A 28,000-nucleotide genomic window follows, 5' to 3' on the forward strand; every position below is an offset into this window, starting at 1 on the left:
AGAGAATCGGCGACAGGATGGACGACAGCGAGACTTACATGAATATGAAATCCACAAAAACGGAGTCACGGTCTCTTTCCCGAGGTGAGTGATGCTGAAGAACAGAGGGAGGGAGTTTCAATCAGTGTCTGACCCCGAGAGCTTGTGAGGGGACCGTGTGGAAGTAGTGTCCCTCTGGGTCAGACCCTGGGGGTTGTGATTTTCAGTGCGGTGGAAGCGTCACTCCGTATCTAACTCCGGCATTCTGTGAAGAGACGGTGTACCGGGAGCTTCAAACTTTTCTGAACCAGAGGGCGAGTGATGCTTTAGTATACATCTGACCTCCGGGGATATGTGAAGAACAACGCGAAGGGAGCTTAACTTTGCGTCTGTCCCCGGGAGTGTGTGATTGACGTTGTGGAGAGAGTTTCACTGTGTGTCTGACCCCGGGAGTGTGTGACGGGACAATGTGAAAAGAGTTTCACTCTCTGTCTGATACCGGGATTGTGTGTGGGATGGTGTGGAGGGAGATTCACTCTGTGACTGACCCCGGGAGTGTGTGATGGGACGGTGTGAAGTCGGTTTCACTCTGTGTCTGACCCCGGGAGTGTGTGATGGGACGGTGTGAAGCCGGCTTCACTCTGTGTCTGAACCCGGGAGTGTATGATGGGAGGGTGTGGAGGGAGCCCCAGACAGCTTCTGACGCTCACCGTTGTTTTCCCAGCTGAACCTGCTGCATTGTACGTGGAACCTAAAGTGACGTCTCTCTCTGTGCCCCGGACAGATGGAGGTCAGTTTCATCTTTATTGGTATGACTGTGTTTAGGCGATATGTCCTAATCTTGCCGAGAGATCCCAGGTCAAGCGCACAGTTGACCCCAACGATTTCCTGCTGGTGATACCGCAGAAGGAATTCGTGGGATAGGCGACTGGGTGGGGGGGGGTGGAGACTTCACGTTGTGGGGGTGGTGTCCTCAGAGAGGAGGCTGCGCTATAGAGGGAGCCCTGTGCAATGGGGTGGAGAGTGGTGTGGGAGAACGGAATGACATGGGAGGTTGGATTCGGGGCTGTGGTGCGGATGCGTCACTGAGGCGGCAAAAGGTGGGGGCGCTGTGGGACGACAGGTGAATAAGTGACGCCGTGGTTGGGGGTGGAGTGGTTTGGAGAGTCCTTGACTATTGAGCATTTTATTACAGTTTAATTCCCACTCTCTCCCGTTTCAAACCCCACAATCGTTCCGCCTTCGCTCAACTCTCCCTCCTCTCTCTCCACACTCATGCATTATCTCTTCCTCTTTTCTAGCGATTTCTATCACCCACTCTATTCTTTTACTTCCCACTCTGTTAACCCCTGTACTACTCTGGCCCCTTCTCATCTCCTCTCCCATTTTTCATCTTCCCATGATGCCCATGTCTCTCCTTCTCTTTCCCATTCTCTTCATTCCCTCTCTTTCACTCTCCACGGTGCCCTCTCCCTCCCAATTCCCTCTACCGTCCCCACCCTCACCCTCTTTTAACCTCTCACTCTTCCCTTCTCTCCCTCTCCCCTGCCCTGCCTGTCACGCTATCCGGCCCTCATATTCCTCTCCCTCCTCCTCTGTCTTGTTTCTCTCAATCCTCTCCCTCACCTCTTTGCCCAGTCTCTTTCCCCTCCCTCTCCACATTCGCCTGCTCGTTCTCCTAACCCTCTGCTCATCTCTCTGCCCCACTCCATTCTCTCTTCCCTCTCTCATTGACCACTTTCTCAATCCTGTCTCCTCTGTCACACTTCGCTGGTCTTCCGTTCCCGCTCTCCCGTGCACACACTCACACCATATTCTCACCCCTCAATCCTACCCGCAGCGCTCTCTGCCCCTTTTCCCTTCGGCCTCACCTACGTCCTGTAGAACTGCTACGTCACCTCCCGACTCCTGCGCTCACTGAATTGACTGATGATGGCCTGCGCGTCAGACGCCTTCTTCACCGCCCTGTCTAGCTGTGATCTACTTTCTGGGAACCGTGTTCATGTCTGTTCTACAACTCTCCCCTGGGAAGACCTCCCCGGGGTTGCCTAATTGCAATACGATACCTTGCACGTATCCGATCTAAATTGCGAGGTAACTGTCTTCACCGTTTACCACGCCACCAACGTTACTGTCGTCTGCAACTGACCAACTGCGTTTTGTATAATCTCCTAGAAATGGTGGATATAGTTGACAAGGATCACTGGTCCCAGCCCCCACCCTTCTGGCGAAAAGCGCTGGTGACGTGCTTCCAGTCTGAGAAACAAACTTCAACCCTAAAACTTTGCTCCTCACGCCGAACCAATTGTACATCCAGTCAGCCATTCCTCTGGGGCCTTTTAAAATCTGTGTACATTTCAAATGATTACATCTACCATCTCGAAATGATCAGTGAGCCGCAATCAAATTGGTCAGAGAGATCTCCTTGGGTTCCGCATCACCCTCCAGTGTAGTCTGCCATCTGAGACCTTGTTAACAGCCTTGTACACAGTGACATGCAAATGTTTGGGCACCCCAGGTCAAAATTTCTGTTACTGTGAATAGCTAAGCGAGTAAAAGATAAACTCATTTACTAAAGACATAACATTAAAAGGCATGGCATCCACGGAAGTTTGGCCAGGTGGATTCAGAATTGGTATTCCTGGAGAAGGCAGAGGGTGGTGGTGGAGGGAGTACACTCAGATTGGAGGTTTGTGACTAGTGGTGTACGACAAGGATCTGTTCTGGGACCACTACTTCACGAGATTTTCATTAACGACATGGAAATGGGGCTAAAAGGGTGAGTTGGCAAGTTTGCAGACGACACAAAGGTTGGTGGTGTTGTAGATAGTGTAGAAGACTGTCAAAGATTGCGGAGTGACATTGATAAGATGCAGGAGTGGTCTGAGAATTGGCAGGTGGAGTTCAACCCGGAGAAGTGTGAGGTGGTACACTTTGGAAGGACAAACTCCAAAGCAGAGTACAAAGTAAATGGCAGGATACTTGGTAGTGTGGAGGAGCAGATGGTTCTCGGGGTTCATGTCCACAGATCCCTGAAAGTTGCCTCACCGGTGGATAGGGTAGTTAAGAAAGCTTATGGGGTGTTAGCTTTCATAAGTCGAGGGATAGAGTTTAAGAGTCGCGATGTAATGATGCAGCTCTATAAAACTCTGTTTAGACCACACTTGGAGTACTGTGTCCAATTCTGGTCACCTCAATTCTGGAAGGATGTGGAAACACTGGAAAACATTGGAAAAGGTACAGAGGAGATTTACCAGGATGCTGCCTGGTTTAGAAAGCATGCATTATGATTAAGGGAGCTAGGGTTTTACTCTTTGGAGAGAAGGAGGATGAAAGGAGACATGATACAGGTGCACAAGATTATAAGAGGAATAGATGGAGTGGATAGCCAGCGCCTCTTCCTCAGGGCACCACTGCTCAATGCAAGAGGGCATGGCTTTAAGGTAAGGAGTGGCAAGATCAACGGGGATATTAGAGGAAGTTTTTTTTTCACTCTGAGAGTGGTTGGTGGGTGGAATGCACTGCCTGAGTCAGTGGTGGAGTCAGATACACAAGTGAAGTGAAGTTCAAGAAACCACTGGGCAGGTACATGGTGCAATTTAAGGTGGGGGCTTATATGGCAGGCAGGGCTTGAGGGTAGGCACAAAATTGTGGACCGAAGGGCCTTACTGTGCTGTACTATTCTATATTCTGTTCTATTAAAAAATGTTATGACATCTTTAAAGACATAACATTTATTTCAAGACGAGGGAGATATCCTCTTTTTTTAAAAGAAAGAAGCTTCCCTTCCTCCAACATCAACTCTCCTCTCAAACGCATCTCCCCCATAACTGTACATCTTCTCTCACTCCATCCTCCCGCCAGCCCACTAGGAATACGGTTCCCCTAGTCCTCACCTACCACCCCACCAGCCTCCAGGTACAACATATTATTCTCCGTAACTTCCGCCTCCTCCAACGGGATCCCACCACTAAGCACATTTTTCCCTCCCACCCCTCTGCTTTCCGAAGGGATCGCTCCCTACGCGTCTCCCTTGTCCATTCGTCCCCCCACTCCTCCCCACTGATCTCCATCCTGTCACTTATCCTTGTAAGTGGAACAAGTGCTACACATGCCCTTAAACCTCCTCCCTTAAAACCACTCAGGGCCCTGGAGTGTTCTTCCAGGTGAGGCGACACTTCACCTGTGAGTCGGCTGGGTTGATATACTGCGTCTGGTGCTCCCGATGTGGCCTTATATATATTGGCGAGACCCGACGCAGACTGGGAGACCGCTTTTCTGATCACCTGCTCTCTGTCCGCAAGAGAAAGCAGGATCTCCCCGTGGCCAAACATTTTATTTCCACATCCATTCCCATTCTGACGTGTCTATACACGGCTTCCTCTACTGTAAAGATGAAGCCCCACTCAGGTTGGAGGAACAACAACTTATATTCCGTCTGAGTAGTCTCCAACCTGATGGCATGAACATTCACTTCTTTAACTTCCGCTAATGCCCCACCTCCCCCTCCTACCCCATCCGTTATTATATTTTTATACACACATTCTTTCTCTCACTCTCCTTTTTCTCCCTCTGTCCCTCTGACTATACCCCTTGCCCATCCTCCGGCTTTCCCCCCCTCCCCCTTTTACTTCTCCCTGGGCCTCCTGTCGCATGATCCTCTCATATCCCTTTTGCCAATAACCTGTCCAGCTCTTCGCTCCATCCCTCCCACTCCTGTCTTCTCCTGTCATTTTGGATCTTCCCCTCCCCCTCTCACTTTCAAACTCTTACTAACTCTTCCTTCAGTTAGTCCTGACTAAGGGTCTCGGCCTGAAACGTCGACTGTACCTCTTCCTAGAGATGCTGCCTGGCCTGCTGCGTTCACCAGCAACTGTGATGTGTGCTGCTTGAATTTCCAGCATCTGAGGAATTCCTCGTGTTTGCTCTTTTTCATCTTCGGCTGTTTTACAGACGGAGTGATGTATGCTTCCAGAAATTGCTGGTATTTAATTGAATTCATTCTTCCCTCGACCAATAAATGTTCTTCATGCCACTGGCTGCAACACAGGCCCAAAGCATGATCAATACGTCCCCGTGCTTAACAGATGGGGAGGGATTCCTTTCATGAAATTCCGCACCTTTTTTTTCTCAAAACATGCCTTTGCTCATTGCGGCCCAAAAGTTCTACTTTAACTTCATCAGCCCACAGGATTTGTTTCCAAAATGCATCAGGCTTGCTTAGATTTTGCTTTGAACCTCTTGAATTGAACTTTTTGGTGGCAATGAGCAAAGGTAAGCTTGGAGAAAAAAGGATGCAGAATTTCATAAAAGGAATCCTTCTCCAACTGTTAAACACGGTCGTGGATCAATCATCCCTCAGTCAAATTAGTCAAGGAGATTTCCTTTGGTTCCACATCACCCTCTGGAGCGGTCCATCATCTGAGCCCTTGTCAATAGCCTTGTATAGGTCTCTGCACGCTTCTTCACTTCGATTGGAGGGTGCAGAAGAGAGAATGTCCGGGTTGGTTTGCTGATGAAGGCTGCATTAACGAGGAATCAGGAAGTGCAGACAAAGTTCACGGAGGGGAGGCTGGTTTCAGAGATGAGCTGAGCTCTTTCCACAAAATTCTGCAGTTTCATGCGGTCAAGGGCGGAGCAGTTTCTATATTTTCAGTGAGGAACCAAAACGGTCATGCAAGCAGGACAGTAGAAGGGTTGTATTGGGAAATTCATTACCATGTTTTCCATTTTGTCGGCTACTCTGTATAATGGCGTGGGAACCAGGGTGATTTGACTGACTAATTTGTTCCGATTGGCAGATGTAATTTACGGTGAATTTAACAATTCCATCATCGAGATCCCACATAGTGGATCGCTCTGGAAGTGTAAGAGTGGGAGGTACGGAGAGACAGAGAATGAATGGAACGGTGAGACTGGGAGGCAGAGCAGAGGACAGAATGGAGAGGGAGATGCTAGATGGCGTGACACCCAGGGAGAGTTGTCGAACTGATTTGCTGCTTCTTGGCCGATCTCCCCAGCTGATAGAGATCCCACTGTCAGAGAAAACTGCCTTCCTGTTTAACATGCTACCGACTTTAGTGTCGAATGCAAGCTTAACAACCGAGTCTCATATAATCTGCTACAAATGGTCGATGCAGGTGACAAAGATCACGGGTCCCACCACCGATCCCCCGGTGAACATCGCTTGTGATTGGCTTCCAGTCTGAGAAACGAACTTCCACCCTAAACCTTTGCTTCTCACGCCGGGCCTATGTCCTGTCAGCCATCCCTCCCAGCGTCGCAGACCATCATTCAGAGCGGTCCACCCAGTCAGACCATAAGACCATCAGACATAGGAGCAGAATTAAGCCATCTGGTTCATCGAGTCTGCTCCGCCATTCAGGCATGTCTGATCCTTTTTCTGTCTGCACCTCAACCACAGTTCCCGGCCTTCTCCCCATGACGTTTGATGCCATGTCCAATCAAGAACATTTTAAATTCTGCCTTAAATACCCCCAACGATATGTCCTCCACAGCAGCATGTGGCAACACATTCCACAAATTCACCAGGCTCTTTGTTTTGAAATGGCGCTCCTCTGTCCTAAGGCTGTGCCCTGTTGTCATAGACTCTCCCACCATGGGGAATATCTTTTCCACGTCTACTATGTCCAGACCTTTCAATATTGGAAAGGTTTCAATTAGATCCGTCCCCGCCCCAATGCTTCTGAACTCCAGCGAGTACAGACCCAGAGCCATCAAACGTTTCTCGTATGATAACCCTTTCATTCCTGGAATCATCCTTGTAAACCTCCTCTCGACCCTCTTCAATAGGAGCATATCTTCTCTCAGCTGAGGGGCCCAAAACGCTCACAGTTCTGAAGGTGAGGCCCACAATTGCTTAGAAAGCCACGACTGACGCCTGCAGAACACCACTAGCCACTGGCAGCCAGCCAGAAAAGAGTCTTTTTTATTCCCACTCGCTCTCCCCTAACAATAAGCCGAAGCTCGAACCATATTAATGCCTTTCCTGCAATACCATTGGCTCTTAACTTGGTAAGCAGCTTCATGTGTGGCACCTTATCAAATGACTTCTGAAAGTCCAAAAATGCAGCATCCACTTTATCTATACTAGTGTAATCTCCTCAAAGAATTTCAACAGGTTCGTCAGGCAGGATTTTCCCAGAAGGAAGCAATGCTGACTTTGCACTATCTAGTCCTGTGTCACCAAGTAATCCATCACCTCGTCCTTTCACAATTGAGTCCAAGATCTTCGCAACCACTGAGGTCGGGATACCTGGTCAAATCATTTCCTTTATGCTGCCTTCCTCCTTTCTCAAATCGTGGAGTAGCATTTGCAAATTTACAGTCCTCTGGCATCATGCCAAAGTCCAAGTTTATATCCAGTACCATCACAAACTCTAACACTCCCTCTTTCAGAACCGGAGGGTGCGGTTCCTCTGGTCCGGGTGAATTATATCCCTTTAGGTCTGTCCGCCTTTTGTGCAGCTTCTCTCTAGTTACAGTAGCTTATCTTCTTCTACACATTACAGCTTCAGGCATAGTCCTGGTGCCTTCCACGGTGACCGATTTCACATTTGAGAATTTCTTCATTTTTGGAATATACTGTGGCCGGCAAAAGTCTGGCCACCCCTGGACAAAACCTCTGTTACTGTGAATTGCTAAGCGAGTAAAAGATGACCTGATTTCCAAAAGGCATAGAGTTAAAGATGACACATTTCTTCAATATTTTAAGCAAGATTTCGTTTTTATTTCCATCTTTTACAGCTTCAAAATAACAAAAATACGAAAAGGGCCCGAAGCAAACGTTTGGGCACCCTGCATGGTCGGTACGCAGTAAAACCCACGTTGGCTTTATCGCAGCTTTTAAAAGTTTTCTGCACCCAGCTAAGAGTCTGTCAATTCTTGTTTGGGGAATTTTCGCCCATTCTTCCTTGCAAAAGGCTTCGAGGTCTGTTAGATTCTTCGGCCGTCTTGCATGCACTGTTCTTTTGAGATCTATCCACAGATTTTCAATGAAGATTAGGTCAGGGGACTGTGAGGGCCATTGCAAAACCTTCAGTTTTCTCCTCTTGAGGGAGCCATTGTGGATTTTGAGTTGCGTTTCAGATTATTGTCCTATTGTAGAATTCAGCTTTCTTACAGACGGCGAAATCTTTGCTTCTAGAATTTGCTGGTATTTAGTTGAAGTCATTCTTCCCTCTACCAGTGAAATGTTTCCTTTGCCACTGGGTGCACCACAATCCCACGTCATGATCGATGCACCCCCGTGCTTAGCAGCTGGATAGGAGTCATTTTCCTGAAATTCTGCACCCTTTTTTTCTCCAAATATACCTTTGATCATTGCGTCCAAAAAGTTCTATTTTAACTTCATCAGTCTACAGGACTTGTGTCTAAAATGTTTCAGGCTTGTTTGGATATTCTTTTGCAAACTCCTGACGCTGAATTTTGTGGTGAGGACACAGGAAAGGTTTTCTTCTGATGACTCTCCCATGAAGGTCATATTTGGGCAGGTGTCGCCGCACAATAGAACAGTGCACCACCACTCCAGAGTCTCCTAAATCTTCCCGGAGGTCTTTTGCAGTCAGACGGGGGTTTTTATTTGCTTTTCTAGCAATCCTACGAGCAGTTCTCTCGAAAGTTTTCTTGGCCTTCCAGGCCTCAACTTGACCTCCACCGTTCCTGTGAACAGCCATTTCTTAATTCCATTACGAACTGAGGAAATGACTACCTGAAAACGCTTTGCTATCTTCTCAGAGCCTTCTCCTGCTGTGTGGGCATCATTTATTTTAATTTTCAGTGTGCTATCCAGCTGCTTACAAGAGCCCATGGCTGCTGATTGTTGGGATAAAGTATGCAAAGTAAAGGTATTTATAAAGCTTTAAAATTTGCATCATCTTGCCTTTCCTAACGATGACTGTGAACAAGCCATAGCCCTAACCAGTTTTTTTTAATGTCTGAGGCCTTGGAAAAAGTTATCTGGGAGCTCAATTCTCTTCGAGTGCCTACCAATTTGCGTGGAGATCCTTTCCTTTTGTCACTCTAAAATTGTAAAACACGAAAGTTATACAACACTAATCTTGCTTAAAATGTTGAAGAGAATGTTGCATCTTTAGCTGTATGACTTTTGGAGATAATTTCATCTTTTACTCACTTAACTATTCACAGTAACAGAACTATTGACCAGGGGTGCCCAATCTTTTGCATGTCACTGTATGTGCCCTGCGCCGTCCACATTTTCTGTCCCAGAACGCACGCTTTTGCTGTTCTGCATCAGAGAAAGTACAGTGAGAAAGAGAGAGAGATAAATATGAGGGAGGCGAGAGAGGGAGAGAGACAGAGAGAGTGAGAGAGTGTGTGTGAGAGACAGAGAGAGAGAGAGAGGGAGAGAGAGAGAGAGATGAGGGAGCAGAGAAAAGGAGAAAGAGAGAGATATGAGGGAGGAGAGAGAGAGAGAGAGAGAGAGATGAGGGAGGAGAGAGAGAGGGATGAGGGACGAGAGAGAGAGATACAAGGGAGGAGAGAGAGGGAGAGAGAGAGAACCATGGGAGAAAGAAAGGGAGAGAGAGAGAACCATGGGAGAAAGAAAGGAAGACAGTGTGCGTCACTGGAAGAAGAGGACGAGGAAACCCAGTGGAGGGAACGAGTTTGTAGGGGAGATGTTGAATCTACGTGTAGGGAGGTCCCTCCCGCTCCTCGGTGGGTTAGGTGTTTGTTCTGGGACCGTGGTTTCTCGGACACAAGGCGTTTGCAGCCCGGCGATGAGCAAGAGCAGTGTTCAGCGTCCGACGCGCGAAACATAATCCGGCCTGGCGGATGCAAATCTCCAGGACAACAGAGGCTCTGTGTGAGTCACACAAATCCCTTCAATATTCCTTACCCCCGCCATCTGTTTCTACTTCCTTCCTTCCATTCCATTCCTATCTCAACCTATTCCGACTACTTTCCCTCCAACGTCTACATTCCTTATCCCTCATCCCTCCTTCCTGCACTCCACTTTCTTCTCCGTGCCACACTCTCTATCCTCCCTCACCTCCTCTCCTCTCCCTCCTATTGTATATCCCTCTCACGCTCTCTCCTCCCTATCAACGCCCCACCTTTCTAGCTCTCTCTCCCAATCTCCTCCCCCTCTATTTCTCTGTCCATCTCCCTCGTCCCCTCCCGTTTCCCCATCCCCATCACTCCCTTCTCCCCCACCACTCTCACAACACTCTCTCTTCTGTCATGCCCTCTACCTACTCAGTCCACCGTCACCCAGTTAAATCTCTCCACCGACCCCCAACCTCCTGCTCTCTGTCCCTCCCCCTCTTTCACCCCACTCTCACTACTGTTCCCCCCGCCACTCTCAACTTTCTCGACAACCGTCTCGCACAAACTCCACCCACATTTCCCGCACCACCCTGCTCTCGGTTCCTCTTTGCATCAGCTGTCCATGTGCTGTTTGCTGGGGTCGGTCTGACTCACTTATCAACACGGGGTTCTTCTGACCACTGTTGCGTCCCCTTTCTGTGTTTAGAGACACAGAGATTCGGCGACAGGATGGAGGGCAGCGACACTTACATGAATATGAAATCCACAAAAACGGACTCACGGTCACTTTCCCGAGGTGAGTGAGGCTGAGGAACAGAGGGAGGGAGTTTCAAGCAGTGTCTGACCCCGAGGGCTTCTGAGGGGACAGTGTGGAAGTAGTGTCCATCTGGGTCTGACCCTGGGGGCTTGTGATTTTCAGTGCGGAGGAAGCGTAACTCCGTATCTGACTCCGGCATTTTGTGAAGAGACGGTGTGCGTGGAGCATCAAACATTTAAAAACCAGAAGATGAGTGATGCTTCACTATACATATGAACCCCAGAGATATATGATGAGACAACGAGGAGGGAGCTTAACTTTGTGTCTGTCCCCGGGAGTGTATGATGGACGATGTGGAGAGAGTTTCACTGTGTGTCTGACCCCGGGAGTGCGTGATGGGACGGAGTGAAAGGAGCTTCATTCTCTGTCTAATACCGGGAGTGTATGATGGAATTGTGTGGAGGTAGCTTCACTCTGTGTCTAACCCCGGGAGTGTGTGACGGGGCGTTGTGGAGGGAGATTCACTGTGTGTCTGACCCCGGGAGTGTGTGATGGGACGTTGTGGAGGGAGATTCACTCTGTGTCTGACCTCGGGAGTGTGTGATGGGACGGTGTGGAGGGAGATTCACTCTGTGTCTGACCCCGCGAATGTGTGATGCGACGGTGTGGAGGGAGATTCACTCTGGGTCTGACCCCGGGAGTGTGTGATGGGAGTGTGTGGAGGGAGCTTCACTCTGTGTCTGACCCCGGGAGTGTGTGATGGGACGGTGTGGGGGGAGATTCACTCTGTGTCTGACCCCAGGAGTGTGTGATGGGACGGTGTGGAGGGAGCTTCACTCTGTGTCTGACCTCGGGAGTGTGTGACGGGACGGTGTGGAAGGAGCTTCACTCTGTGTCTGACCCCGGGAGTGTGTGATTGGACGGTGTGAAGGCGGCTTCACTCTGTGTCTGACCTCGGGAGTGTGTGATGGGAGTGTGTGGAGGGAGATTCACTCAGTGTCTGACCTCGGGAGTGTGTGATGGGAGTGTGTGGAGGGAGCCCCAGTCAGTTTCTGACGCTCATCGTTGTTCTCACAGCTGAACCTGCTGCATCGTACCCTATCTTTAACGTAGTAACCTACTGACTCTCTCTTAACCTCCTCTTGTGTGAGAGCTGTCCCATTTAAAGCCACGATTTCAGAATCTCATTTTTGTTCCTCTGTAAATTGTTTTCTAGATAAGGACAAAGCTTTCTCATCAACCATACTGTCATCAGCCCCACGAACCTTTAAGTCCTGCTGGGATAGGGACGGTAAGAAAGTCTCTGGTAATTCATATATGAGCATCAGCCGAATTCTTAGACGTGCTTCGAGTGACTACGCAGCAAGGTAAACATCAGTCTCCATGCGTGTGTCATTAGCAGCAGCTTTGCTCGTTATACTGGATATACATCACCTTGAATAGGTGTCAACCTCCCCCAATGTTTACTAAACTCAGCATAATCACCAGACTTACGAAAACCATGCGTATATTGTGAAAAATCCCAAACAATCCATTTATTTGATTACTACAACCTTCAGCTCGATGTGTCTCCGTAGTAACCTATTCAAATGACTATTGAAAAGCAAACCAATCCTTTTTCTCCACATCACAATCGTGAAAAGCAGCTCCATAACCTTGAAGGTGTTTACATCCAAATGTTAAAACAAAATTGAACAGAGTGGTCCATACTTCCTAGGCAGGCCATTGTCCTGAAAACAGGGTCAAAGGTCGCGAAACCGTTCCCAACTTCGCAGGTACTTTGTTCGGAAGTCCAGAAACAACACTATTCACAATATCTGCAGTAACATTTACCTCAGCAATTTTCATCTCATCACCAAATTTTAGAACACTGTCTAATAGAAGTGACTGTGAATCCTCAATTTCCATTGGGACAAAGGTTAACCCCTTATTCACGGAACCAAGACCATCTGCCACAGAAGGACTGCATTCCTTTTCAACCGAATCAGACACCTGAGACCTTAACTGCGCCTCAACCCAAGGTTCAGTACCCTGTGATTGCACAGGCAATTCAATAACCTGAACACAGGCAATCGTGACAGCTGCCTCTTCTGGGCTGTCATCACTTGTCCCAGTTTGAAATTCAAGGTCACCCCGATCTTCCTAGCTACTCTCTGGGAAACTCTCATCCGGAGTAAACTCAACCTCGTGGGTTAAAACAGCCTCGCCTGTTGTCTTAGCAGACCCCAATTCTCTTCGTCTCGGTATGCCCTTACATCATCGGGTGCACAACACTTAAATTCATCAATCAACACAAGCTCTTTCGAGCTGTAAAAATCAGCCTGACCTGACACTAAACTTCTCCGCTGCCACATCTCCCTCTCGAACTCTTTCTGCCTTTCGGCCTCATCTCTCTGCTTTTCTGCCTCAGCAGTCTCGAATTGTTTCAGTTGCAACTCATGCTGGCTTATCCTGTCCTCAGACTCCAGCCTGAATTGTTCTACCTGAAGCTGAATCTTAGGCTCAGTAAGTTTACCTCGATCGGATAACTCTAACGCCTCCTCTCCAAACTTAACTATATAATACTGGGTTATTACCGTCTGCATCTGAGCTTTCCTCATTTTAGTTGTCACCTTGAATCTTAACCTTTGAACGATTGCCAACAGCACATTCCTCGTAGTGTTCTCCAAAGCTTCAGGGTTTGGTTCCAACAGAAACCTGGCAACACTAACCTCCATTTCTGCTGTTTTTCCACACAAACAAATCAAAAAGGATTTTCCCCAATCAATTCAAACAACCCCCCACACAATTTGTTCAAATCCGGACGTAGACCCAATTTTGTCACCTACCCCCGTGACGGGTTAAAGAACCAGCAGAAATGGAAAACATGTTGGAGTCTGGTATTGCTGTTAACTAATGCTATTTATTAGTAACTACGCAATACAGTAATATAAACTCAGATAAACCAAGCAGGTTAGCATACATGTATAAGTATGGACATACATAAACAACAAGCAACGAGCTTCTGCAAGCCTGGGGGATAAATGGACACAGTGTTACGATGATGGGTGAAGTTCAGTCCAGTTCGTGGTACTCAGTTGAGTACTGATGTAGGGAGAGAAGTGTTGTGGTTGTTCGAGTAAGCCGCTGCCGTCGATTCTTCCCGTTGTCCTCCTGGAGACCTTTAAAGTCACCGAATATGACCACAACAAGGTGACCGTCTTTCGTGGGGGAGTTGTCAACCCAGGCATGGTTGGACACACGAATAACTTCCCATCGCCCACACCTTTTCCACACTGCGACAGCCACTGATCGATTATCCTGATCGATCCTCCAAAAAACCCACCTTTCTGTGGGCACAGCAAAGCTCATCCAATGTCCAAAACCATGACTGTCTCAGCACCAACTGAGCTTGTCCTTATCTCCGTATGCTGATCACCAGCTATCCATCAAGTACGTCCTCCCTCCTCTCTCTGCAGGAACCGAGAATCTGGCAGTGTCCTTGCAGAAATTCCAAGCAAACTGTGACCCGTCTTCGCTTCTCTCTCTCTTAATAACAAGGTGTTTCAGCTGTACATCTCTCTCTCTCTTTTAAAAGCACAGTTCATAGGCATAATTCAGGATCCCGTCACACTGGTAATTTGAAGCCCAAGCGCTATTTAACCTCAGTGCCCAAGGGAAACGACCAGACCGGCAGTAGTGGGAAATCTTGAAGGAGAGGGGGACTTCGGTGTGCACGGATCGGTTACACACACTCTGAATGCTGAGTAGAACAGAGGAAACGAGCGACAGGGAAGATAGGAATTTGGACAGAGTTTGACGTTTCCACATTCACTATTTGATTTCTGGTCGCTCCGTTACGTGAAGAGTGTGGGGGTCTTCAGAGAGAATGCAGAAGAACTTCACCGGGACGCTGCCTGGAATAGAGAGTGTAACTTGTAAGCAGATAGACCAGACAGACCGTCCATTCTTCTGGAGCGGGGGAGCCTGTGGGTGGAACTGGTACAGTTCTGTATCATTGCGAAAGACAACCGGTGCAGTTCTCTAGAGCACTGGAGTCTGAGCGGCGATGAGATGCAGGTCTATACACAGGGAGAACAGACAGTCAGTAGGCAGAAAGCATTTCACTGGTATAGCACAGAATTGTGACCGGAGACCGTGCACTTTTCTGTGATTTACGTTCATTGTTCTTCAGGAGAGGAGAGACTGATTTGAACTCAGAGGGAGGGAAGAGCAGGGGTGGATTAGATCGGGGTAAATGACGACTAACAAAGTGACGAACGATTTCTCCACAGCCGGAATGGGCAGTGAACGACCACCAGGGAGTGATAGATCAGGCTCAAGCAAATGGCTAATCGGCGTTTTAACAGCGACCCTCATTATCACGGGTATATGCTGGGGAATTCATGGTGAGTTTAACACTGGTCGTTACGACCAAACCGCAGACAATAAAAATGGCCACTGTAACAGCGACGCACTCCCAACATTACCATGACTACGAAACATCCTTCACCGTTACCCTGACAGGACCCCCATCAACACATCCCTCAACATAACACCATAAATCCCTCAACCTGATAACGACACACAACCCACTGTAATAAAGATTCACTGTAACACCGACACGCCGCTCGCCGTGGCACCGACAGGTCCCGCACTGTGACATGGACACGTCCCTCACTGTGACATAGTCACGTTCCTTACGTTGAAACCGACTCGCCCCTTATCGTGAAACGAACACTCACCGCACTGCATCACCGACGTAAGTGTCGCTGTCAAAACAATACACCCCCCACCGTGACGCCTACACGCGCCTCACAGCTCGCCTACTCGCCCTTCCTCCTGATAAGAGCACACCACTCACTTTGACACGAACCACCCACTGTGACGACACGTTTTTCGCAGTGACGCAGACACGCCCCCACCATGAGACCGACGTACACTCACCGTGAATCTTACACGCTCCTCACACCGACAGGGACACGCCACGTGACGCCGCCCCTCCTCAGAACGCGCACTGTGACACCGGTACTCCCAAAACCGTGGCAACGATAAGCCCCAAACAGAGACAGCGACATCGTCCTCAACCTTAATTGGGGAAGGGCAAATTATGAGGCTATAAGGCTGGAACTTGCAGGTGTGAATTGGGATGATGGTTTTGCAGAAAAAATGTACTATGGATATCTGGTCGATGTTTAGAAATATCGTGCAGGAGGTTAGGCATAAATTTGTCCCGGTGAGGAAGAAAAGGAATGGTAGGGTGAAGGAACCGTGGGTGACAAGTGAGGTGGAAAATCTTGTCCGGTGGAAGAAGGTAGCATACATGAGGTTTAGGAAGCAAGGATCACATGGGTCTATTGAGGAATATAGGGAAGCAAGAAAGCTTAAGAAGGGGCTGAGAAGAGCAAGAAGGGGGCATGAGAAGGCCTTGGCGAGTAGGGTAAAGGAAAAACCCAAGGCATTCTTCAATTATGTGAAGCAAAAAAAAAAAAGATGACAGGAGTGAAGGTAGGACCTATTAGAGATAAAGGTGGGAAGATGCGCCTGGAGGCTGTGGACGTGAGCGAGGTCCTCAATGAATACTTCTCTTCGGTATTAACCAATGAGAGGGAACTTGATGATGGTGAGGACAATATGAGTGAGGTTGATGCTCTGGATCATGTTGATATTAAGAGAGAGGAGCTGTTGGAGTTGCTAAAATACATTAGGACAGATTAGTCCCCAGGGCCTGATGGAATATTCCCCAGGCTGTTCCACGAGGCGAGGGAGGAGATTTCTGAGCCTCTGGCTAGGATCTTTGTGTCCTCGTTGTCCACAGGAATGCTACCGGAGGATGGGAGAGAGGCGAATGTTGTCCCCTTGTTCAATAAAGGTAGTAGGGATAGTCCGGGTAATTATAGACCAGTAAGCCTTATGTCTGTGGTGGGAAAGCTGTTGGAAAAGATTCTTAGAGTTAGGATCTGTGGACATTTAGAGAATCATGGTCTGATCAGGGACAGTCAGCATGGCTTTGTGAAGGGCAGATCGTGTCTAACAAGCCTGATAGAGTTCTTTGAGGAGGTGACCAGGCATATAAATGAAGGTACTGCAGTGGATGTGATTTATATGGATTTTAGTAAGGCATTTGACAAGTTTCCACACAGTAGGCTTATTCAGGACATCAGAAGGCATGAGATCCAGGGAGGTTTGACCAGGTGGATTCAGAATTAGCCGGCCTGCAGAAGGCAGAGAGTGGTGGTGGAGGGAGTACATTCAGATTGGAGGATTGTGACTAATGCTGTCCCACAAGCATTTGTTCCTGGACCTAAACGTTTCGTTATTTTTATTAACAACCTGGATGTGGGGGTAGAAGGGTGGGTTGGCAAGTTTGCAGACGACTCAAAGGTTGGTGGTGTTGTGGATAATGTAGAGGATTGTCAAAAATTGCAGAGAGACATTGATGGGATGCAGAAGTGGGCTGAGAAGTGGCAGATGAAGCTCAACCCGGGGAAGTGTGAGGTGGTACACTTTGAAAGTACAAACTACAAGGCAGAGTACAAAGTAAATGGTAGGATACTTGGTAGTGTGGAGGAGCAGAGGGATCTGGGGGTTCATGTCCACAGATCCCTGAAAGTTGCCTCACATGTGGACAGTGTAGTGAAGAAAGCTTATGGGTTCTTTGCTTTCATAAGTCGAGGGATAGAGTTTAGGAGTCGCGAGGTAATGATGCAGCTCAATAAAACTTTGGTTAGGCCACATTTGGAGTACTGTGTCCTGTTCTGGTCACCTCACTATAGGAAGGATGTGGAAGCATTGGAAAGGGTACAGTGGAGAATTACCATGATGCTGCCACGTTTAGAGAGCATGCATTATGAGATGAGATTAAGGAAGCTAGGGCTTTCGTCTTTGGAGAGAAGGAGGATGAGAGGAGACATCATAGAGGTGTACAAGATAATAAGAGGAATAGATAGAGTGGATAGCCAGCGCCTCTTCCCCAGGGCAACACTGCTCAATACAAGAGGATATGGCTTTAGGATAAGGGGTGGGAAGTTCAAGGGGAATATTTGAGGAAGGTGTTTTACGCAGAGAGTGGTTGGTGCGTGGAGTGCACTGCCCTGAGTCACTTGTCGAGGCAGATACACTAGTGAAGTTTAAAGAGACTTCTAGACAGGTATATGGAGGATTTAAGGTGGGGGCTTATAGGGGAGGCAGGGTTTGAGGATTAGCACAGCATTGTTGGCCGAAGGGCCAGTACTGTGTTATACTATTCTATGTTCTATGTTCTGTAACCTGACACCAATCGTCCTCGCCCCGTGACACAGATAAACCCAGCACCATAACACCACAATGGGATGAGGGAGAATTTGTCGAGTGTAAACTGGGATCTCAGACGATATGATGGGACGGTTAAGTAACAGTTGAGGATTTTCAAACAGATTCATTACAGTCCCCAAACAAAGTATATTCCAGCTGAAAGCAAGGTCAGTATGGATGGGGAGAGCCAACCTTGGAGAAATAAAGAAACAAAAGGAGGCACCAAACTAGAAGCTCATGCGTACAAAGTTTCCAAGAGGAGTGTGATTGGGGAAATATTGGAAAACAATAAAAAAAATAAACACTGAGCGAGCAGTAAAGGAATAAAGCTGGATTATGAAAATAAACCAGCACGAAATATAAAAACGAATAGTCAAAGTTTTTTTTTATAATTTTGTAAAGCGGAAAGGTTGGCAAAAGTGAATGTAGGTCCCGTGGAAGACGAGAAGGGGCAATTGATATTGGATAGTGAGCAAATGTCTTCACGGTGGAGGACACGACTAACGTACCAAAGAGCGATGTTATGGATGCGATGGGCGGTGAGGGCCTCGGTACAATGGCTATCACTAAGGAGGTACTGCTGATGAAACTTGTGGGCCTATAGATAGACCACTCCCCTGGACCTGATGATATGCGCCCCAGGTTATTGAAATCAATGGCAGAGGTTATGTAGAGGCTTTGGTAACATTTTACCAAAATTCTCTGGAAGCTGGGCAAATCCCAGCGGATTAGAAGAGGGCGAATGTCAGGACAGTGTTGATTAAAAGCATGTAGGCAAGAGGCAGGTAACTATAGGCCAGCTGGCTTAACATTTGTAATTGGGAAAATGCTGAAACTATCATTAAAGAAGAAATAGCGAGGCACGTGGAAAAAAAATGGATCCATCAAGCAGACGCATATCGGTTCAGCAAAGGCAGATCCTGTTCGACTGCCTCTGCGAGGATATAACTATTGATATGGACAAAAGTTGCAAATGGAATATTGGTCTTCTTTGCCAGAGGGATTCAATCCGAGAGCAGAGAGGTTATGCTGCAACTGTACAGGGTACTGTTGAGGCCACATCTGCAGTACTGTGTGCAGTTCTGGTGTCCTCACGTGAGCAAGGATATACTAGCTTTGGGGGCAGTGCAGAAGGGGTTCACCAGGTTGACCCCAGAAATGAGGGGGGTTGGACTGAGGAAAGATGGAGTCGCATAGGACTGTACTCGCTGGGATCCAGCAGAGTAAGAGGACATCTCACTGAAACAAATTTTGACACGTTAGACACCGACAACCCCTCACCGTTGTACCAACACATTCCGCATCGTGACAGCGACATGCACTACATATGGACACTGACAAGCCCCTCAGCGCAGCACCGACAGGACACTCCATGTGACTCCGAAACATCGCTCTCCATGATACCGACAAGTCCCTCAGCGTGACTCCAACGGGACACACAACGTGATACTAACACACCGCTCAGGTGATGCCGACAAGGCTCACATGTGTGACCCCTACACGTCACTCAGCGTGACACCGACGCAGCCTCACCATCATTCTCAGTATCACAGATTCGTAACTCTCTGATCACCTCCGGCCGAGAGCGCCAGAAACTTTATGAACAATATCAGGAGATGAACAGGACCCAGCGACAGTGTCGAATGCAGGTAAATGAATAAAGCTCCACCCTTGGATACAATATAACTGAGAATTACCGCCTGGTTCTCTCCCAGAGCACCTGACTCAGGAATAGTTCCGTCCTCAACCAAAACCTCTCCATCCTGGAAAGCGAATTTTTTCGTCCACGAAAACACAAACTCCGTCCTGAACTCCAATCTGACACTGACCGATCTCCATCAACAGATCGCAGACTCGAAATGAAGTACAGTGCTCTGACTGAAGCCAAGGCTCAAATCTGTCAGCTGCTGTTCAGCGGAAAAGGTGAGTTAACACATCAGCCCGCATCACGCGTTCTCCCGCTACTCATCGCAGAACAGACAGACAGGAAGCTATATTATTATTATTATTATTATTATTATTATTATTAATATGAGGACACGCTGTCCGCCTTTATGGCATTTAGTAATGCATGCATTAAGAATTGATGAAATCTTTTTTTCCAGAATGATATCACGAAAACACCTAACAAACCGACTTAAAAACTAACAAAAAAACACATCATTTTAAAATATAGTTCCAACAGTGCAAAGCAATATCGTAATTTGATAAGAGCAGGCCATGGCACAGTAGAAGTCTCAAAGTCTTTCGAAAGTCCCATCACCTCACGCAGGCGGTAAACCTCCAGCGCCGCCAACTTGCCGATGCGGCATCCTGGAAGCATCCGACCACAGTCCGTCTCCGAGTCCGTCCGAAAACACCGAGGCTCCGACCATTTCTTCGAATCCGAGCACCGAGTAGCATCTCTGACGAGCGCTTCGACCCCGGCCCCGGCAACAGGCGTAACGCAAAGCTGAGGATTTGGGGCCTTCGTCTCCGGAGATTCTAGAGCGTACAGTAGCAGCAGCATTTCAGGAGTTACTCCAGATGTTCCCCTGCGCTTCTCCCGGCTCTCTCCAACAAATCCACATTGTGCACGGCCCCCTAGTTACACATAACCGATATTCATTCGGAACGGCCACGCTCGCTGCGTCGCACCGCAATCTACTCCGCCATATTTTGAGTCTGATCTCGTGAGTGTGTGGTGGAATGGGGCGGCGAGCCCGACACCTAGTGTCAGAGCTCGGTAGTGCGTGATAGGATGGTGCGCCGGGAGCTTCACTATTTAAACACAAAATACTCTGCAGATGCTGGGGTCAAAGCAACACACACAACAGGGTGGAGGAAATAGCAGGCTGGGCAGCATCCGTGGAAACGAACAGTCAACGTTTCGGCCCGAGACCCTACATTAGGATTGAAGAGGGAAGGGGCAGGGCCCTGAAAAGATGGTGGGGGAGGGTGGGAAGGAGAAGGCAGGTAGAAGCCAGGTGAAAAACTCGTAAGGGGAAAGACAAAGGGGTCGGGGAGGGGAGGCGGGGAGGGGAGGCAGTGAGGGAATAGGCAGGAAAGGTGAAGAGAGAATAGATGAGGACACAAAGGGTTGCAGAAGGAGGCGGAATCATAAGGGAGGTGATAGGCAGCTGGAGGAGGGGCAGAAGGAAACTAGGATGGGGGAGGGAGGGGGAAGCAGTTACTTGAAGTTGGAGAAATCAATGCTCATGCCATGGGGCTGGAGACTACCCCGACGGTATATGAGGTGTTGCCCCTCCAACCCAAGTTTGGTATCCTCATGGCAGTAGAAGAGGCCATGTATGGACATATCAGAATGGGATTGTGAAGCTGAGTTGAAGTGGGTGGCAACCGGGAGATCCTGTCTGTTATAGCGGAGTGGAAGTGCTCGTCAAAGTCATCCCCCAATCTGCGTCGGGTCTCACTGATATAGAGGAGGCCGCAGCGAGAGCACCGGATGAATTAAATGACCCCAACAGACTCACAAGTGAAGTGTGCCTCACCTGGAAAGACATTTTGGGAACAGTGATGAGAGAGGAGGTTTAGGAACAGGTGTAGCACCTACGCTTGCAGGAATAATTGTCCGGTCATTGATCCGTGGGGAGGGACGTGTAAACGAGGGAGTCGCGGAGGTAACGATTCCTGCGGAAAGCGGAGCAGGGTAGAGAGGGAAAGATGTGCTTGGTGGTGGGATCCTGTTGAAGGTGGCAGAAGATGCAGAGGATAATGTGCTGGATCCGAAGGCTGGTGGGCTGGAAGGTGAGGAACAGGGGAACTCTGTCCTTGTTGTGGTGACGGGCGGACGAGGTGAGGGCTGAGTGCGGGAAATAGAGGAGATGCTGGAGAAGGGTCTGATCCCGTATAGTGTGTGATGGGACGGAATGGAGGGAGCTTTGTTCTCTGTCTGACAACGAATATGTGTAAGGTGCCAATGTGAAGGGAGATTCGCTCTCTGTGACTGGAGACTGCTTGATGGGACAGAGTGGAGGGAGCTTCACTCTGTGTCTGATACTGGTGTGTGTGATGGGACGGTGTGGAGGGATCTTCACTCTGAGTCTGACTCTGAGAGTGTGTGCTAGGTTGGTGTGGAGAGAGCTTCACTCTGTGTCTGACCCCGGTAGATGCTGAGGGGACGGTGCGGAGGGAAATTCACTCTGTGTCTGATACAGTGTGTGTGTGATGGGACGGTGTGGAGGGTGCTTCACTCTGTGTCTGACCCCGGTAGATGCTGAGGCGACGGTGCGGAGGGAGCTTCACTCTGTGTCTGATACAGTGTGTGTGTGATGGGACGGTGTAGAGGGTGCTTCACTCTGTGTCTGACCCCGGTAGATGCTGAGGGGACGGTGCGGAGGGAGATTCACTCTGTGTCTGATACAGTGTGTGTGTGATGGGACGGTGTAGAGGGTGCTTCACTCTGTGTCTGACCCCGGTAGATGCTGAGGGACGGTGCGGAGGGAGATTCACTTTGTGTCTGACCCCGGGAGTGTGTGATGGGACGGTGTGGAGGGTGCTTCACTCTGTGTCTGACCCCGGTAGATGCTGAGGGTCGGTGCGGAGGGAGATTCACTCTGTGTCTGATACAGTGTGTGTGTGATGGGACGGTGTAGAGGGTGCTTCACTCTGTGTCTGACCCCGGTAGATGCTGAGGGTCGGTGCGGAGGGAGCTTCACTTTGTGTCTGACCCCGGGAGTGTGTGATGGGACGGTGCGGAGGGAGATTCACTCTGTGTCTGATACAGTGTGTGTGTGATGGGACGGTGTGAAGGGTGCTTCACTCTGTGTCTGACCCCGATAGATGCTGAGGCGACGGTGCGGAGGGAGCTTCACTTTGTGTCTGACCCCGGTAGATGCTGAGGCGACGGTGCGGAGGGAGCTTCACTTTGTGTCTGACCCCGGGAGTGCGTGATGGGACGGTGCGGAGAGACAACCATTGTTCCTTGTTCCTGTTTTCCAGAGCCGACGTGTTCGAAGGATTGGGTCAGAAATAAAGACCGTTGTTATTTCAAATCAACGTTTGAAACATCCTACCGGGATGCGAAAGAACAATGTTCAATCTTCAATTCAAGGCTTCTTGAAATAAATTCAACCGAGGAAGAGGTAAGTCACATCCTGGGAAGAAACTCTGCCATCACACAATCGCGGTCTAAGACAAAAACTGAATGTCCCACCAAACTTTTCGTATCACACACAGAGTGATGCTCCCACTGCACCGTCCCATCACACACTCCCGGAATCAGACACAGAGAGAACCACCCTCCACACCGTCCCACCACACTCTACAGGGGTCACACACACAGCGGAGTTCCCTCCACAACGTCAGACACTGCGAGAAGCTCCCTCTACAGAGTCCCGTTACGTGCGCCTTGTGTCAGACGCCGTGTGAAGCTCCCTCCACACCGTCGCAACACACAAACCCGTGGTCAGACGAAGAGTGAAGCTCCCTGCACATCGTCCTATCACACACTACAAGGGTCAGGCAAAAATGAATCTCCATGCACATTGTCCTATCACACACCCCCGGGTCACACACAGAGGGAAGCCCACTGTACATCGTCAAATCACGCACTCCCATGGTCAGATGTCGTGTGAATCACCGTCAACACGTCCCATCACACACTCCCAGGGTCAGACGCCGCATGAAGCTCCCTCCACACCGCCATTGCACACTCCCAGAGTGAGACACAGAGTGAAGCTCCCGCTACTCTTCAACATCACACACTCCCGATATAAGCCACACAGTGCAGCTCCTTCCACACTGTGCCATCACACACTTCCAGGTTCAGCCACCGTGTGAAGCTCCCTCTATTCCTTACGAATACACGCTCACTGAGACAGACGCCATGTGAAGCTCCCTCCACACCGTCCCATCATACACCTCGGGTCAGACTCAGAGTAAATCTCCTTTTACACCGTCTAATCACACACTCCAGGGGTCAGAGGGAGAGTAATTATCCCTCCACACCGTCCCATCACACATTTGATGGGTCAGTTGCAGAGTGATGCCCCCTCCACAACCTTTGATCGCACTATCCCGGGGTCAGACAAAGAAATAATCTCCATGCACACCGTCCAATCGCACATTACCGGGTACAGGCGCAGAGTGAAACTCCCGACAATGTCCTATCACACACACCGGTGTTCTGACACAGAGTGAATCTCCCTCCACGCCGAACCATCACACACACCCGGGGCAAGACACAAAGTGAATCCCTGTCCGCGCAGTCCCATCATGCATTCCAGGATTCAGGCACAGAGTGAAACTCACTCCACACCGTCCCATCACACGCTCCCGGGGTCAGACACAAAGTGAAGCTCTCTCCATACCGTCACATCTCACACTTCCGGGGGTCAGACTCACAGTGAATCTCCCTCCACACCGTTCCATCTCACCCTCCGACGGTCAGACGCAATGTGAATCTCCCTCCACACTGTCCCATTAAACACTCTCAGCTTCAGACACCCTGTGAAGCTCCCGCCACACCGTCACATCACACAGCCCCGGTGTCAGACACGGAGTGGACTGCCGTCCTCGCCGTCCCATCACACAGCCCTGGTGTTAGACACAGAGTGAAGCTACCACAACACCGTCCCAGCACACACTCCCGAGGTTAGACACAATGTGAATCACCCTCCACACCGTCCCATGACACATTCTCGCGGTCAGACAGAGTGTGAATCTCCCTCCACACCGTCTCATCAAACAATCCCTGCTTCAGACGCCCTGTGAATCTCCCTGCACACCGTCCCATCACACATTACTGGGGTGAGACACGGTGTGACTCTCCCTCCACACCGTCCCAGCATACACTGCCGTGCTGAGACACAGAGTGAATCTCCCTCCAGACCATACCATCACACATTCCCTGGGTCAGACACAGAGTGAATCTCCCTCCATGCCATGTCATCACACATTCCCTGGGTCAGACACAAAGTGAAGCTCCCTCCGCAGCGTACCATCGTACTTTCGCAGGGTCAGACATAACGTGACGCTCTTTAAATTGTGCTGGACTTCAAACATTAATGACAGGAATCTGATTTCACAGAATTTTGTTAACAAAGCTGTGCACGACCAACGCAGTTCATACTGGATTGGAAAATGCAAAGCCGGGTGAGATTTGGCGTCATACAACTTTTTGGGGAGAATGTTTGTCGTAGGATTAGTTTAGGGATTGATACAGGCTGCAAGGTGAGAGTGGGCAGTGGGATTAGTTTGGGGACTGACGCGGGTGGCGAGAGTGAGCGGACCGGGATTAGTTTGCGGACTGAAAGGTTCTGTAGAGAGAGCCTGGGATTTGGTAGCATTTTGAGGACAAAGGAAGGTCTATGGGGAGAGTGGGGCGTTTAGATTTACTCAGGGACTGACACAGGTCTTTGGGAAGGAAGTGTGTCAGTGGGAGTATTTTGAGGAAGGGCACTGTGGTGAGGGTGTGGGATTTGGTAGCATTTTCAGGACAGAGAAAGGTCTATGGGGAGAGAGTGGGGCGTTTAGATTTACTAGGGACTGACACAGGTCTTTGGGAAGGAAGTGTGTCAGTGGGAGTATTTTGAGGAAGGGCACTGTGGTGAGGGTGTGGGATTTGGTAGCATTTTCAGGACAGAGAAAGGTCTATGGGGAGAGAGTGGGGCGTTTAGATTTACTAGGGACTGACACAGGTCTTTGGGAAGGAACTGTGTCAGTGGGTGTATTTTGAGGAAGGATACTGCGGTGAGGGTGTGCTGCACTGGGATTAATTTGGGACATACAGATCTCAGGGGGGAAGAGGGGGCCATTGGATGAGTCTGGGAAGCGACATGGGCTGCTGGTAGAGTGTGTATACTTGAACTAATTTGGAGACTGACGTGAACTCTGGGAAGATAGTGGGAAGTGGGAGTGTTTTGTGTTACATACCCCGTAACTGGGTTGCCAAACCAGCAGAAATGGATCACTCAGTTGGAGTCTGGATTACTAGAACTAAGAAAGTTTTATTAAAGAAACAAGCAACACAGTACTCTAATCAAAAGGATAATGAATGCAACAGTTCAGCAATGATAAACATACACGTACACAGAATTCAGATAACAGGATCAATCAAGCTCTGTTGTTGTCTAGGGGCAAATGACCAGTTTCAAAGTGACGCAAAGTTCAGTTCAGTTCGCAGTAATCGCTGCCGTGGGAGATGGACAGTGTGGGGGAAGGAGAGAGAGAGCAAAAACGAATGAATATTCAAACAGCTTCCACACACAGACCTTCGCAGTCAGCTGTCGGGCGAGTCCTTTGTAATGTCATCTGAGGTCACCGACCGTGACCCCTCCGTTTCCAGATACGATCGTTTCCCTGCGCTGAACTTGGCACCCAGGCAAGGGTGGACACACACCAGGTTCCCGCCGATCGTGCCTTTCCACCCTCGGCGTTTATGGCCCGGTACTTCCCACCGACTTGTGAGAGACGCACCGTTTCCAGGGTCTTGTTACCTCGGGTGTCGTGTGTGTCTGCCTTAGCAAACCTATCCCTTTTTATCCCCCTGCTGGGGTATCGTCTGCCCATCACTTCAAACAGTTCGGAGTTCAAAGGGAGAGCCGCTCTTGACAGCTCTCCTTCCTTCATTAAAATCTCCACATGCTGCTCCATTGTTTTCATCTCTCTCTCCCCTGAAGACAGGTGGCAGACCAACTGCTGATTCCACAGGACAACTAACATCTTAAAAGATCTGAGGGGGGAAGAGAGGGCAATTGGACGAGTCTGGGAAGCGACATGGGCTGCTGGTAGAATGTGTATACTGGAATTAATTTGGAGACTGACGTGAACTCTGGGAAGATAGTGGGAAGTGGGAATGTTTTGGTTCTGACACAGGAAGGCTGGGCAGTGGGATTATTTCCGGGACGGGCCTGAGGACGTAGGGTGACAGTGGGAAGTGAGAGTATTTTGGGGTGTAAGTCAGGCTTGTGGGGAGACTGTGAAGCAATGGGAGTATTTTGTGAACTGACATGTGGCCTTGGGGGGAGAGTGCCGCTATGGGTGTATTTTGGGGCCTGTCGGGAGCAGGTGGGGTGCTGGGATTATTCTTGGATCTGACACCGGTCTGTGCGCAGTCCGTGAGGCAAGGTGTTAATTTGGAGACTGACAGGTAGCTGCAGGGAGAGAGTGGGTCTGTGTTCTGGAGACGGACACAGGGCTGTGCTGGGAAAGTGGGGTAGTGAGACATTTTGGGGTCCGCCACAGGTCAATGGTGAGGGAGTGTGTCGGTGATTTTGGGGACAGACACAGGGTTGTCTGCTGGCGGTACGTTGTCCCTTCTGAAATTTTTTAACCCCTCTTTGACAGGAAAGTGGCCTCTAATGTCGTGTACAAGATGAACGCTGGAAAGTTCGAATGCAGTGAATGTAAATCCCGTTGGTTTCACAGTTGCAGTAATGATCAGCACCGTTTCATCTGTGAGAAGTCGGCACCTTTGTGTCTAGATATTTCTGAAAAGATCAAGGACCTCTGTCAACAGCCAGTGGGAACGACTTGAATCGAATACGACCCCGCCTTTTTCCTCTATCTCTCTCTCCGACTCTCTGTCCCACTCATCTCTGCTATTCTCCTCTCTCCATCTATCGTTCTCTTACTCGCCATCTCGCCTTCTCTTTACCATCCTTCAACTAAACTCTCTCTCTCTCTCTCTCTCTCTCTCTCTCTCTCCCTCTCTCTCTCTCTCTCTCTCTCTCACTCTCTCATCCTCCTCCCATCCTACCTCCCCCTATGGCGTCCCCATTTTCCTTGGTTTCGATTTCTTGCCTCCTCTCCCCCAGTTCACAGACTGTTTTATTGTCTGTATCTTGTACCACCTGAGATTTGTTCTTTTCAAGGATCGGTGGGGCGCAAAGATGTAACATTAATGTAAAATACACAAAAATAATAAATACCGCAAAAATGTGGAGGTGGTGCTCATGCATTCAAAGATAGGATGGGGGAGGTGAAGGAAGCTTTCCTCAGTCGTTGAGATTTCATGCTGTTGTACCTCTTCCCCGATGATAGTAATGAGCAGGGAGCTTGCCCCTGGGTGAGTGCCTCAGTGACAGATGACGTCTTCTGAAAGTGTCGCATCTTGAAGATTTTCCTGATGTTGGGTTAGATGGTGCCTTTGACCCTGTGACCTTTGCGTTTGATCTGCAGCCTCCCGTGACCCTGTGCGTTGCAGCCTCCACGTCTGGCGGCCATGCTGCATGTGAGAAT

At 49.2% G+C, this 28,000-nt stretch overlaps 1 protein-coding gene across 2 annotated transcripts; it reads left to right on the plus strand.

The window, feature by feature from the left end:
- LOC140207789 (uncharacterized) lies at nt 1–27,678 on the plus strand. Of its 2 annotated transcripts, XM_072276350.1 has the most exons (9): nt 1–84; nt 704–769; nt 10,496–10,585; nt 11,763–11,837; nt 14,821–14,934; nt 19,664–19,741; nt 22,760–22,902; nt 24,849–24,913; nt 27,107–27,678. In XM_072276350.1, the coding sequence occupies exons 1-9, from the start codon at nt 18–20 to the stop codon at nt 27,294–27,296; spliced, it is 888 nt and encodes a 295-aa protein (XP_072132451.1). In that variant the 5' UTR covers nt 1–17; the 3' UTR covers nt 27,297–27,678. The 2 variants fall into 2 exon arrangements, with proteins under 2 accessions (XP_072132451.1, XP_072132452.1); XM_072276351.1 differs by lacking the exon at nt 19,664–19,741.
- Nucleotides 27,679–28,000: the final 322 nt, after the last annotated feature.

This window comes from Mobula birostris, chromosome 13, assembly GCF_030028105.1.
Source record: "Mobula birostris isolate sMobBir1 chromosome 13, sMobBir1.hap1, whole genome shotgun sequence".
Lineage (NCBI taxonomy): Eukaryota > Metazoa > Chordata > Chondrichthyes > Myliobatiformes > Myliobatidae > Mobula > Mobula birostris.